Genomic DNA, 15242 nt, shown 5'->3' with positions numbered 1-15242 from the left:
GAAGGCTTTCATTAAGACCAACATGGGTTATTTGGAAAACTGAAAGTCTCTGTTCTAGAAGCGTCCACAGTTGGCACAGATTTTGCAGTGGCTCTTCTGTGGAAGTCTTAATGATACTCAATGTTTCCTACAGTGCTTCACTCAGCAAATATGTATTAGGCATCTTCTACAGGCCAAGCCCTCTGGTCAGCAATGTGGTATAGGACCCCCAAGGTGCTTACGGCCAAGCGTTAAGACAGGCGTTCAGACAGAAGGATATGAAGGGGTACTTTCTTTAAAGTTCAAGTTGTACACAAGTAGCAGTTGGCAGCAAAGCGAAACAGGCTTTACATGGAAGGGGGCAGTCAAGGAACGCTTCCCAGAGAAGGAAGTGCTTGAGTCGAACTTTGAAGAACAAATGAGTAGGAATTTCCCAGATGACAGTCCAGGAAAGGTGTGGCATCTTTGTTTCTGTGATGTGGCTCCAGATGAGTGTCTTCCTGCCTCTATGGTCATGTCATCGCTGCTCTTCTCTTCCGGCTCTTCTTCTTCCCACCCCTGCTGTGATTGATCCCTCAAGGTTCTGTGCTCAGTCCTTCCATTAGTTCTCGGATTTGTCCTTTCCCTCCATGTCTTTATTCACATCCATGACTTCCACTAACACTTGTGAGCTTCAAACTTCTTAGTAAGTAAAGACCCCACATTGTCAAGTATGGGACATTTTACCCAGGAAGTCAGCCTATCTCTATGAAACATGCTCCAAAAATAACTTACTGTCTGTCATCTCTGTTGTCCCACCCGTCTTTTTGTGGCCTGATTTTATAAGTCAAGAACCTTGAAGAGATCCTTAGCTTGCTTCCTTTCTATTCCCAACATCTAGTGCCTCTCCAAGTTCTGCAGTGCTCTTAAATTCTTCTTTCTGTGTCCACTACTAATGCCTTAAATGGGTCCCTCATAATCTCCTGCCTGGCTGATGGCAGTCACCTCCTAATCTATTTCCAGCTCACGCTCTAAACCTATCCTTCCTCACTACTGCTAAGGTGGTATTTCTAATCAGCAAGTCTGATTTTGGATCATATCCCACTTCGCCACACCCCTACTGCTTATGATATTCCTGTATTCGTGATAACCTTTGGAATTAGGTCTCAGTGCCTTAGAGTGGTAGATAAACCTCTCCTGCTGATCTCACCAGTAGCTTTATCTGTTGTCCTCTCCCTCCAGGAATTCTAAATGGATTGTAGATCTCCCAAAACATCATGTTGTTTCATACTTTCTTACCTTGAAATGCTATCACCTAGAATGTTTTCCCTGTCACTCTTTCCACGTGACACTGTCGCGTCCCCTTCCTTGACTCTCCCTTCTGGATAGATGGCCACTCTCTTTTCTGGACTGCTTCTGGACCAGGTATTCTGAACTGTCTATTATAATGCCACTTTGCAAAAATCAAAGAAGCAATATGGCATAGTAGTTAGGAAAAAGCAACCAAATCCTAGTTCTGACACTTACCGGTGTGAACTTAGGCAAGTTATTTAATCTCTCCTTGGCTTAATTTCTATAAAACTCACCTATAAAATGGGAATGATAATAGTATCTGCCTCATAAAGTTATTGTCCAGTTAATGTATATAAAGCGCTTTAAACAAAAAAGTACTTGGCTTATAGTAAGAGTTACATAAGAATTTGCTGATGGCCAACTGTGAGCGTCTCGATTTGAGGAAATTATATCTTATTCATCTCCATGTTCCCAGGGCCCAGCACCAGTACCTTACACAGAGTGTATGTGGAACAAATGTTTGTTTACAGAGCAACGACTGAATCTCTGGCTTTTCCTTTCCCTTGGTGTAAGAACCAGTAAATCCCCAAGTCATGCTGATTTTCCTTTCCAATGTCCTCCACATTGATTTCTTTTTTCCTATGGTAAGTGTCACAGCTCTTTCATTTATTCAGCAAAAAGTTATTAGTCAACAGTGTGCAAGGCATCCTAATTGCTAGAGATAACTGCTGTAAACAAGACAGATTCCTTCTGCTTATGGACATTGCATTCTAACAGAGGACACAGACTTGAAATAACAGCACGTTAATTACCTGATCAAAAGAGTGATATATATAATAGGAGTCTTGGGGAGGTCAAAAAATTTCTCTTAGATAAAAACTTTGACTAATATATTTTTAAAAACTAGAAGTAAACAGTTAGAATAAGGTGGTAAAAGCTGTGGTGGAGAGTGCCCGAGGCAAAGAGAATGGCATGTGTAAAGCTCTGAGGTAGGAAGAAAATTTGACATGTAGATTTTTAGTTCCCCATGTCTGGATTATTGCTACAACTGCTACCTGATTTCTGTAAAGAATGATCCTCCCCACTGCTCTCATATTAAACTTTCCCTTATGTAGATTGCCTGCTCAAGAACCTTCCATGATTCTCCTTTGCCTACTGAATGCCTACTGAATACTAATTCCTAAGTTGTTTTTCATGTCCCAATATAATATGGGTTTCAGCGATTATCCAATTTTATCTTCCACAAATCATCTACATCTATACTCACCATAGCCATCATGAACTACTTGATATTCTCCACACATTCTTTGTTTTCCTACCTTTCCACCTTCGTTCAGATTGTTATTGCTACCAAAATGCCTTTCTTCTCTGTTCCCATCCATGCTTGTTTCACACAAAAAAATCCATTTGTTATATATGTGATGTGCTTTGATATTTTCTATTCTAGTCTATTACATTCTAGTTCAGTTTTTAAGACAAGTAAGCAAGATGTAACCCACAGAAGTGATTTCATAACTCACGAATGGATCTTGACCCAGGATTGAAAACATTGTCCTAAATAGCTTTAAAGATTTTTTTCATGATCTATGATTCTTGAAGAGGGTTGGCTTTAGTAGAGTCAAAATTTTCTTCTAGCAGTAGAATCCTCTAACCAGCTACATCTGGATTATTAGGCATCTGTATTCTCTGAAGACAGGACAGTCTTCAGAGAATTCGGTCTGAATGCATGATCAATGGGGAAGCAAATCATACAGATCCAAAGCACTCTGAGGATGCTTAGTAATACATCTTAATTTGTAGGTGATATCACACTTTGCTATTTTAGTCCTGCCAATGATCTGAAGTTGCTAATTGTATTGAACTGTTCCGGATCACATATTGGGCAAAGATGAACATGGGAGAGTACTTGTCCCAGCTGAAATTGAGAAAAAAAAATCCTCTTAGCAAATAAATCCGTAGCAACTAGATGCAGCTGTAGCTCATGTTATGGCCCATCATCTCTTTCTCTAAGACAGAGAACCTGGGCATCGGCCCCCCTTCTTTAAATAAACTACCACCAAGCCTCTTGACTTTACATCCTACAAGTGTCTCCGATCTGTCGTCCTCTCTCCAACTTCCCTGCCTCTCCTGGAGTTCAAGCCTCCTAAATGTTTATTTTGCTATCTTTCTTAGTGTTTCACACAGTGAAAGATCTATTGTGCTATCCTCCTGCTAAGAACCATTCAGTTATCCCCTGTTTGTTCCCTTAGGAGAGGGTCCAGTGGATAGTACATAAAATTGCTTGCAAAGCCCTTCCTGATCCATCCTCAGCAAGCTCTCCTGTCTCATTCTTACTCCCTTCTTTCCTCCTCCTTGTCTTCTCTCCCTCCATTCATCTTCTACCTTCTGATCATTAAAAACAAAACCTTTGTGTCTCAAACATTTCATGTTTGTTTTCTTTGGTTTGGTTTTCTGGTCTAGAACATTCCCTTCTTTATTAGACAACTCTTATCCTTCCTTCAAACACATCTTGGATATTTCATTCCTTGAGTCTTCTAAGTCAAAGCTATGAGACTCTCTCCTGTCCTCCCTTAATTCCCTATATAGTTCACCATTACACTATATCAAAATTATCCATTCACTTCACTTCAACAGTGTGAAAGCAGGACTTTTTCAGCACAATATCTCTATTGCCTATCACGTAATAAGAGGACCCTGCAGTGTCCAGCTAAGCTGATGACTTGGAGATAAATCTGCCTAACCCTGGGATGAAGTATCTGTGAACTATTTTGACAGCAGATGTAAGTCATGATCTCTAAAGAACTTACCAGTTACTATTAATATTTTTTTTATTTAGTATGTTTAAATCTCCATTTGTTTTATGTATCTCATTTCATAAGTTCAAGAGTGGGTGAAAAAAAGAGGTGCTAATTTTGGTTCCCTAAAATTCCAATATTTCAGGGTAATCTCTCTTAGACACTAAATTTTACTTCTTACCAGGCCCACCCTGGCCAATATATAGATCCTCAGATGAATGGGGCTTTCACAACAGTTTTATTCATTTATTCTCAATCATCCACTTTTCATTGATTAAACAACTACTAAGTGCTAGATACTGGAAATTCTAGATGATTAATATGTCATCCCCCCGCTCAAGACCTAGTCCCTGAGCTCCAAGGAGGGAAGGGAACAAACAGGTAAGCTATTATGAAATAGAAGTTCTTATGTCAACTTTAACAGCCAAAGAGTTCCACAGAAGCATAAAAATGTTAAGAAATGAGAGTTTGCTTTCTGGAAGAAAAAAAAACAAGTAAGTTTTACGAATGATAAATATTCTGAGAGGGAAACACACAGCAAGCTGCAGATACCCTACAGAGAAGTTTGTTTTTGTTTTTTGCTAATGGAACCATGAAGATTGTCATTGTATCAGCTCACATTTAGTCAGTGCTATTTCAGTTAATTCTAATTGATTCTTTTCTCTTTAAGTTTTATTTATGTTGGATTGACATACAATGATTGCACAAATTTATGGAGTAAAATGTAAATGTTTCCCTTTATAACTGAAAAGCGAGTATCCTAGTAAAGTCTACGCATTTCTTCAAAGGCATAAAAGCAAACATAGCATTTAGTCACGGGTGGTCAACACTTACAGGTTGTGCTGATTATTAAACTTTGAATGTTAATGTAGAGGCTGCTAATGCTAACACCAGAAAATTAGAAATGCATTCTGAAGGATTTTTGACTTAAGCAAAATTAGAAATGAGCAAAACCTTTCTGGACAGAATGATTCTACAATTTTAACAAGCCAAAAATTATTCAAAATGCATCTCTAAGGCTTTTGCATAAGTATTTAGGACCTCTTTGAATTTCTTGCTATTCCTTTAACATGTTTGTTTTATTATACATTATCCCTTTGCAGTTCTTTCTAGATGGAATAACTCCCTGCCCTTCAGGTGCCCAGTAAACTTAATTGTCACTTCTGTGAAGCATTATAACAAGATCAGTGGGAATCCCTTAGGCTGAATTAATAACTCCCCACTCCTAGTGGCCATACCACTATGTGACTTTCCTTTTAAATTGTTCTTACTCCATTATAGTGTTCTTTGTAGAAGTGTCTCTGTTCCCTAACAGACTGTGTAAGTTACTCAATAATTCCTTAGCTACAGGACCCAACAGTGCCTTATATAAATTTCCATATAGGCAGGTTTAATGGATGAATCATTCTACGTTTTTCTTGGCCTCTTATGTGTCACCATAGTACTAAGTCTCTGTTCTCTTTCATGGTCTTTTCTTCTCCAGTTTGGAAAACTTTATGATATACAATAAGGTCTCACATAACATCATTGGTCGATTCTTGAAAATTGCAACTTTAAGTGAAACGATGACTATTGAAGTCAATTTTACCATAGGGTAATTAATTTTAAAAAGAGACAAATATTTATGGCATATTTCTGCTCACAAAAATGTCACCAAACTTCTAAATAAAAAACAAAACCCTTCTAACCTTAAACCTTGAGGTAAATGTAAGGTATACATTCATTTAAGAAAGATTAATACAAGCAAAAGATAATTATTTACCCTATTATTTCAGTTCATGGTCTCAGGTGGCCAAAGTCCTTCCCAGCATCTCAGGTAGCCAAGCAGAAACTCACTCTGGACATAACAATGTGCAAACTCCACACAGACAGTAGCCCCAACGGGGAATCACATTTTTTTTCTTATCAATGTTATTAAGAAGCAAAGTTGAATAAAATGACATTGAATAAAATATTGAGTGCCTGTTATATATTATTAAAAAATTCTAATCTCACAATTAGAATATATACTATTTTCAATTAGTTACAAAATTATCTTAGAAAAAAGTAGGAGTTCTAGTTGTAAGAGCCATTTTTGTTAGTTTGGGACAATCACTTTACTTGTCTTGACTTCAGTTTCCTCATCCAAATAATGAGGACATTACCAAATGATCTGCAAATCCAGCGCCCACTCCCCCCCGCCCACTCTAATACTACGGTCCCATACTCTTTCTGAATTCATGAAAAATGGATAGTCTAGGTCACATAACTGTACACTTAATTAACAGTTTTATTATCTTGTATTATCTTGACTCATTTCTTCTTTCTTTGTTCTTCCTCAAAAAGACATAACCAAATTGTAAGTTCTTTGATGTCTGAAGAACTCAGAAAGTCAAACCAATACAGATTCAAGTCCTGACTCTGCCATACGCAACGTCTTTCTTGGCAACTTCCTCAACATGGCTAAGGTTCAGTTTCTCATGAGTAAAATGGGAATAATAGTAATAGTACTTTGTAAATGCAGTCATAGCTAGCCTCCTTCTGCATTCATTACAAGTTCCTGCAATTGGCATTTGTGTAAGAATGCAAGGTCTTAATAACACAAATACGTTCACTGGTGAATTAATCACTAGCCTGTGTTTTCGTCTATTATGTCAAAGCATTTTTATCTGTTTCTTGCTGATTACCAGATACTGTAAATACCTAATAATACAATAAAATTACAGTGCCAAGTACATATAGTGCCAACTAAAATTGTAAATCTTGCAATATATGCAAATCTTCATGAAGTTGATAAAAAGAGCCAAATAGTTGTAAGGCACACAGGTGAAGCCATTGACAAATTGAAAAAAAGAAAACTAATGAGAATATGACAGACTAGGCACCATAAAGACACTGAATGGAAAATGGTGATTAAATAGATACATGACTCCAACATTTTTCACAAAACTAAAATTGTGGCAAATCTTTAAAAAGGATATTGTTTTGTATTGTTATGCAAATGCTCGAAATTAATTATTTAATTCATTCTTTGCTCTTTCTAAGGAATAATTTATGGAAGTAATGAGCAAAAGGATGAAATTCAGCATGAGAATAGGAGCATCTCACAGTGGGCGCTACAGAGAAAGCAGGGGACAGTGAGAAGCAGCAAAGGCAGCCCACTCCTGATTCTCAGTTCTGACACAGGCCAACTCTGGTGCTTACCCTTAGCAGCAAAATGAGAAAGCAGTGGGGAAAAACTCAAGGCGGATCATTGAACTCTGTGTGTCTGACACCTAACACCTTATTGAAGTTTCAACCTAAGCAAGTCTATTCAAATATTTTAAAAAAAACTAATAATTTTTAAACTTCCATAAAACCTTAGTGAACATCATTTATATATCATTTTGCAATAAATAAAAGTAATTTTATTGCTTTGTGTTCAACGAATAACTCTGTGAGGTGGTTAGAACAGATATTACCTCTATTTTACTGCTGAAAAACCAAATGTTGGTAGGAGCTTACTCAGGTACTCAGAGAAAGAACACAGGTCCTGGACTCTAGGGCATGTTGATAAAAATGTTTTATGTCATTTCCATCTGACCAGTAATGTAGTTCAAATTCTCATTATAATCTTTTTAGGGTTTATTTGGTTGGTCTCAATTTTCTGAAAGATAAGAAATCTGAGGTTTGAAGACATTCAATAAACTGGCCCAGACTCAGTGGCAAATGTCAGTTTCCTAATTCCACAGTCCCTGCTTTTTCCAGGACACTCTCCCCTTTCACTATGTCAGGTTGTTTGCTAAAACTCAGGATCAAATGTCTTTACTAATAATAGGAAAACTATACCCACAGAAATGAGGTTTTCAGAGAATAATAGCATTTTAGAAAGTTCGTCTTAGAAAAAGTGACTGCAGTTCATACCTCAATTATAATTACTGGTACATTTAGGAACTAAAGTTTAAAAGTGATGCATTTGTTTCAACGTTGTTTCCTTTTTCTGTGTGCTTTCTATAGATGATACTAAAGAGCAATGAAATAACCAAAAGCTATGTCATGCCAAAAACAAACAGAAAGAATCTGTGTTTTGTATTAATTCCTGAGCTCAGTAGATCATTGCCTCTATCGTCCCATTTTACCAATTGAGATGTGAACTATAAAGAGATTAAGTGAACTTTCTAGGATCACAGAGTTCAAAATCGGCTGAGCAAATATAACAATGGTTCTTGAGACATTCACTGTATTTTATGTATTTTATGGCTATCTTTTCTCTAAGAATATTGTAGTAAAAATATAAAATTTTGTTTAATAAAGCAATAAAGCAGAATACATAAGCAGAAATTATCCCCAGCAAACTGGCCTCAATTTATGTGCTGTGAATGATGAGTATGTTTCTACTACTATTGCAACTGTAGTCATGAATTATTTGTGAACAAGGGCCAAGAATATATAGTTTAGGTTATATTAAAATTGCACTTAAGAAAATATTTTCCTTTGGGAGGCTGAGGTGGATCACAAGGTCAGGAGATCAAGACCATCCTGGCTAACATGGTGAAACCTCGTCTCTACTAAAAATACAAAAAATTAGCTAGGCATGGTGGCAGGCGCCTGTAGTCCCAGCTACTCGGGAGGCTGAGGCAGGAGAATGGTGTGAACCCGGGAGGCGGAGCTTGCAGTGAGCCGAGATCACGCCACTACACTCGAGCCTGGGTGACAGAGTGAGACTCTATCTCAATCAATCAATCAATCAATCAATAAAAATAAGTGAAATCCAAACACAAGAAATCCATACTAATCCATATCAAAATAAAAAGAAAACTAAGAACAAAAAATCTTGAAAGCACCAAGAAATAAATGACACCTTAACTATCAGGGGAAAAAACAATTTGAGTGACAGTGGATTTCTCATCAGAATTCACAATGATCAGAAGGAAATGGTACAACAAATTTCAAGTCCTGAAAGAAAAGAACTGTCAAACCCAAATTTTGAATCTGGCAACATTTTCCTTCAGAAATGAAAAGGAAATAAATGCATTTTCAGATTAATGAAAATTAAGAGAAGTTTTCACAAGCCACATACATTAAAACAATGGCTAAAGAAACCCCTTGAAAGCGAATGGAAATGATTAAAGAAGGAATCTTAAAACATCAAGAACAACAAATATAAGTAATACAAAAGACGTTCCTTCTGCTCTTGTGTGTTCTAAATTTAGTTTAGTAGTCAAAACTAAAAGTACAATATTTTCCGATATGAATCTAAATGTATGTAGAGAAAATATTTAACACAACAATATTATAAATGGGTTGGGGAGATGGGTACAGAGACTTAAAAGAAGGCAAGTTTTCTACATTGGACATAAATTGGTAAAATATTAACACCAACAAATCTTTGTGGTGGTGGAAGAATTCCATATCTTGCTTCTAGCGGTTGTTACAGGAATGCATACATATAAAAAAATGGCATAGAACTATACACCACATTGTACCAATGTCAATTTCCCAGTTTTGACGTTGTACTATAGTTAATGTAAGATGTAACCCCTGGGAGAAAGTAAGTGAAGGGTGCCCAAGAACTATCCATTTTGCAAATTATGAATCCACAACTATTTCAAAATAAAAAGTAAAAAAAAGTAAGCTTTTAAAAAATTCTTATTAAGTCACATCCTGAAACACCTTCTAACCTTAAAAAATTGAAAAACAAAAACCATAATAAAGAGTTGGTATAAAATTACAGAGCAAATGTCTTCAGTAATTGATTGTTTTGCTTCAGTTAAGTTTTGGATCATCATTTGTGACCTATTTGAATTGGGGAAATGCAATTCTGTTTTGATGCTGATGTTACTATCAATGTCCATTTTTTTTCTTTTTTGTTAGATGGAGTTTCGCTTTTGTTGCCCAGGTTGGAGTGCAATGGTGCAATATCGACTCACTGCAACTTCCACCTCAGCGGCTCAAGTGATTCTCCTGCCTCAGCCGACCAAGTAGCTGGGATTACAGGCGCCTGCCACCATACCCAGCTAACTTTTTTGTACTTTTTTTATGTCTTCAATAATTGCATTGTATAAAAGCTAATGAGTTATCTTGGCTGGGTCATAAAGATAACTGACAACTTTGTTAACAGCTCCTAAATAAAAATATTATTTATAATCTTCAGCTATCAGGGTATAGTGATAAACACCTTAGAAGTCTACAAGCATTTTTTCTCTTTCAGAGAAGTGAAAAAACTAGCATAAGAGTCTCTGGATCTCTTAGTGGCACAACTAGATAGTGGCATCAAGCTGTGAAACATCCAGGGCATATTACCAAACTTTTCGATCTACCGTGAAAATCCTTCTTGTCCTTTTAATCGGTAGTAAACATTTTTTTGGAAACTCTGAAAGCCCATATCGCTTCTCTCAGAACTGATCACACATCCTCAATGCAACTCTGTTTGGATTATACAATCTACACTGGTCTCATTGGACTAATTAATATGATTGTCTCTCCAGATAATTGAGAATTATGACCCATAGATTCAAACTGGGTAAACTTAAGGTTCTATGTTGCCAATTGGCTACTGTTACTACTTTCGGATTTTATCAATGATGAGATATTCCAAACATACAGAAAACACCAGTTTGCTCCCTTCCTTGAATGAACAGATATTAATACCGTCATAATTGTTTCAAATTTCTTTTTCCCTAAAAATTATAAAAACTTTGATATAGACACAAAATTAAAGTAGTACTAGATATACCAATCACCGAGATAAAACAGTTATCAAGATTTTGTCACATTCACAGAACCTATTTATTTATTTTTAAAATTACAATAGAAAACACATTTTAACATAACTTGTTTAACATGAAAATTATCTTGACCATTTCTAAGTGTATAGTTCAATAGTGTTAACAACAGTCAAATTGTTGTGCAGTAGATCTCTAAAAACTTTTCATGTTGCAAAACTGAAACTCTATACCCATTGAGAAACAACCCTCTATTTCCCCTTCCTCACAGCCCCTGACATCCACAATTCTGCTTTCTATTAGTTGGACCAATTTAGATGCCTTATACAGGTGAAATCATACAGTGTTGGTCTTTTTGTGATTGGCTTATTTTACTTAGTATAATGTCTTCAGGGTTCATCAATGTTATAGCACATGACAAAATTTCCTTCTCTTTTTAGGCTAACATTCCACTGTATCTATATACTCCATTCTCTGTATCCATTTATATGTCAATGGACATTTGGGTTGCTTTCACCTCTTGGCTATTGTGAATAATGCTGTAATGAACATGGATATGAAAATATATCATCAAGAGTCTGTCTTCAATTCTACTGGATATGTACCCAGAAGTGGGATTTCTGGAACATATGGTAACTGCATTTTTTAATTTCCTGAGGAAACTCTATACTGTTTTTCATGGTGGCTGCACTGTCAATTCCCATTGACAACGCACAAGAATTGCAATTTCTCCTCATTCCAATACCATTTGCTATTTTCTGTTTTTGTAACAGTGGCCATGTGTATTAGTCCATTCTCACACTGCTATAAAGAACTACATGAGACTGGGTAATTGAAGAAAAGAGGTTTGACTCACAGTTCCATAGGCTGTACAGAAGCATGTTTGGGAGGCCTCAGGAAATTTACAATTATGTCAGAATGCAAAGGGGAAGCAAGCACATTTTACCATGGTGCAGCAGGATAGAGACAGAGAGAAGGGGGAAGTGTGCCACACAACTTTAAACCATCAGATCTCATGAGACCACACTATCACGAGAACAGCAAGGGGGAAATCTGCCCCCATGAGCCAATCACCTCCCACAAGGTCCTTCCTCTGACATGTGGGGATTACAATTTGGCATGAGATTTGGGTGGGGACACAGAGCCAAACCATATCGCCACCTTGATGGGTGATATCTCAATATAGTTCTGATTTGCATTTCTCTAATGGTTAGTGACATTGAATATCTTGTCACTTGTTAGCCATTTATAAATCTTTGGAGAAATACCTGTTTGAGGCTTTTACCTATTATTTTTAACTAGGTTATTTGCTTGTCGTTAAATTATAGGCATTCTTTATATACTCTGAATATAACTCCTTATCAGATACATGATTTAGAAATATTTTCTCCCATCTAGTAGGTTACTTTTTCACTCTACTGATTGTTTCCTTTCAGGTGCAAAAGGCTTTAAGTTTGATGTACTCTCATTTGTCTATTTTTGCTTTTGTTGCCTGTGGTTTTGGTGTCATATCCAAGAAAACATTGCCAAATCCACTGTTATAAAATTTTTCTCCTGTGTTCTTATTGTAGTTTTATATTTTAAGGTCTTATGCTTAGGTGTTTAATTCATTTCGAGTTTATTTTCGCATATTGTGTAAAGTAAGGATCTGACTTCATTCTTTTACACATGGATATCCAGTTTTCTTAACACCATTTGTTAACAGTACTACCCTTTAAGACCATTGTATGGTTTTGGCACTCTTGTCAAAGATTGATTGATTGATTGATTGTGTGCACAAGGGTTTATCTGGGACCTCTATTCTATTCTATTGATCCATATGTCTGTCCTTATGTCAGTACCACACTGTTTAGATTACTGTAACTTGGGATCATTTAACCTATTTTTTAAAACATGTTTTTTCTTTTTCTTATTTGAAGTATTTTTCAGCAAATATCAGATGGTATTATTTTACCCCATCATAAGTCAGTATAACTCTAAAACTTATGATCCACTACAAAACCACAATATTATTATCACTCATGTTTCTTTGGCATAATCTTACACCTGGTCTTAACCAAATGTATGGATTTTCTCAAAACTGTGTTTTTGGTTTATTTGAATTAAAATCTAAACAAGGTCCACATTTTAATATGTTTGTTTTTTAGGTCACTCTTAATTTAGAGTAGTTCTTCCTCTGCCCCCTTTTCCTCCAACCATTGACTTATAGAAATTAGTTTAGTTGTTCTATAGAATGCCTCCCATTCTGGATTTCTCTAATTCTTTATTATGTCATTTAACACTAAATGGAAATTAGCTAGTGGCTTAATTGTGTGGTCATTTAATTATAAATTTAAATTAACCTAGAACCATCATCTTTTCATGTCTGCAAGCAGTTTTTTAATCTTATCTGCAAATTGAAGATTCTGAGGACTTTTCCCAGTTTCACTGGGCATTCTCACATGTCTTGCCATGTTTCCACCCAAGGAATATAGGATCTCCTTCTTTTAGTAGATGTTTGTAGAAAATTTTTTTATACCCCAAGTTTGTGGCATACATAAGTTGTCCCTATTCATTTTTCAGTATTCCTGCCACACAACTTCGTTCTTGTTCTTGTTATACTGCTGTAAGTGATTTACCACTCCTGTTCATAATCTGAAATTTATGGGAATTTATTGCCTTTGACTTTTATTTAAGACATTAACAGTGCATTCATTATTGGCTATCCTAATTGATTTGTTTGTTTTCCAGGAGGAATTGTGGGGAAATTAAAACCTGCCTTTCTGCCAGGATCACATCACTGGATGCTCCATGACTCTCTTTTTGTAAAAGAAAAAAAAAATCACAGAAACACCCCCCCGTCCCAAACTAGTCTCTTTTACTTCTTCCCCCAAGCCCACCCCCAAATATAACTGTTATCCAGAAGCTGTTATGTACTGTTTTCATACATGTTTTTGTACTTTTACTATATCTATATACATCAATTAAATTTATGTCCTATTGTTGTGAATTTATATTTGCATATACATTTTCATATTATATGTATAATTTGCATTTGTTTTTTTATTCAAAATTATGTTTCTTGAGATTTATCCATATTGAAACATAAATTTTATTGTTAATTTTAACTGCTATAGAGTATTCCATAATTTGAATAAAGCATAATTTGTTTGTACAATCTCCCGCCAAGGGAAAATTATTTCCACTCTCATCATGGCAAGGAATACTGCAAAAACAAAAATTACATTCATACATGTTTGCCTGCACCCATCTGCCTGATTTTCTCTAAAATAAATATCTAGGAGTGGAAGTGCCAGGTCAAAGGGCATATGCTCTTCTTATGCCCACATACATGAGAGTTTTCCCCAAGTATATCTACATCAACATCTATGATGTTTTAGTTTTCTACATCCTTGTCTGTATTCGTTTGCTTTCATGCTGCTATGAAGAAATACCCAAAACTGTGTCGTTTATAAAGGCAAGAGGATTAATTGACTTACAGTTTCACAGTTTCACATGGCTGGGGAGGTTTCATGAAACTTACAATCATGGTGGAAGGGGGAGGAAACACGCCCTTCTTCACATGGTGGCAGGAGAGAGAAATGCCAAGCAAAAGCGGGAAAAGCCCCTTATAAAACCATCAGATCTTGTGAGAATGAACTCACCATCATGAGATCAGCATAAGTATAACTGCCCCCATGATTAAATTACCTCCCACCAAGTTCCTCCTATGACAACTAGGAATTATGGGAACTAAAATTAAAGGCGAGATTTGGGTGGGGACACAGAGCCAAACCATACCATTGTCAATGTGAAATAGTACTTTATTGTTACTCTATCATATATTTTATTGAACGAAATGTGAGGTTGAGAGCCTTTACAAGTCCTATTAATAACTTTATCTTCTTTTTCTGTGTATGGTCTGTTTATAAAATTGATAATCTCTTGGGTTTTATGTCAATCTCTTAATGATTTGTGAGGGTTTAAAAATATATTCTAGACAATGATTCTTTTTGATATTTATTAAATATAATGCATTCTTATAAAATCATCTATGAATTATTTTTCCCTTCCCCCCTCCATTCCCTTTCCTCTGCCTTCATCTCTCTCTATCTCTACATCTACCTCTACCTCTAGCTCTATCTCTAGTTATAGCTCTATCCCTATCCTTATCCCTATCCCTAACTCTATCTCTAGCTCTAGCTCTACCTTTATCTCTACATGACCTCTACCTCTACGTCTAGCTGTATGCCTACCTCCACTTCTAGTACTGGTACCAGCTCTAGCTCTACTTCTATCTCTACCTCTACCTCATCTCTATCCCTAGCTCTCTAGCTCTACCTGTAGTTCTACCTCTAGCTCTAGCTATACTTACATCTCTACCTCATCTCTATATCTAGCTCTAGTTCTAGCTCTACCTCTACATCTAACTGTAGCTCTAGCTCTACCTATCTCTAGCTCTACCTCTACATCTAACTGTAGCTCTAGCTCTACCTATCTCAATCTCTATCTCTATCTCTATCTATCTCCATAA

At 36.2% G+C, this 15242-nt stretch overlaps 1 protein-coding gene across 1 annotated transcript in view; it reads left to right on the top strand.

Moving 5' to 3' along the window:
* The window catches only part of PTGER3 (prostaglandin E receptor 3), a 203774-nt gene extending 189681 nt beyond the window's left edge, over nt 1-14093 (top strand). Inside the window, exon 3 of the mRNA XM_050804760.1 lies at nt 13460-14093. Within this exon, the coding sequence (XP_050660717.1) occupies nt 13460-13480 (21 nt within the window). The 3' untranslated portion in view covers nt 13481-14093. The remainder of the gene's footprint in view (nt 1-13459) is intronic.
* Nucleotides 14094-15242: the final 1149 nt, after the last annotated feature.

Source organism: Macaca thibetana, chromosome 1, assembly GCF_024542745.1.
Source record: "Macaca thibetana thibetana isolate TM-01 chromosome 1, ASM2454274v1, whole genome shotgun sequence".
Classification (NCBI taxonomy): domain Eukaryota; kingdom Metazoa; phylum Chordata; class Mammalia; order Primates; family Cercopithecidae; genus Macaca; species Macaca thibetana.
The sequence above is the reverse complement of the archived record's forward strand: the minus strand, read 5'-3'. Positions and strand labels throughout refer to the sequence as shown.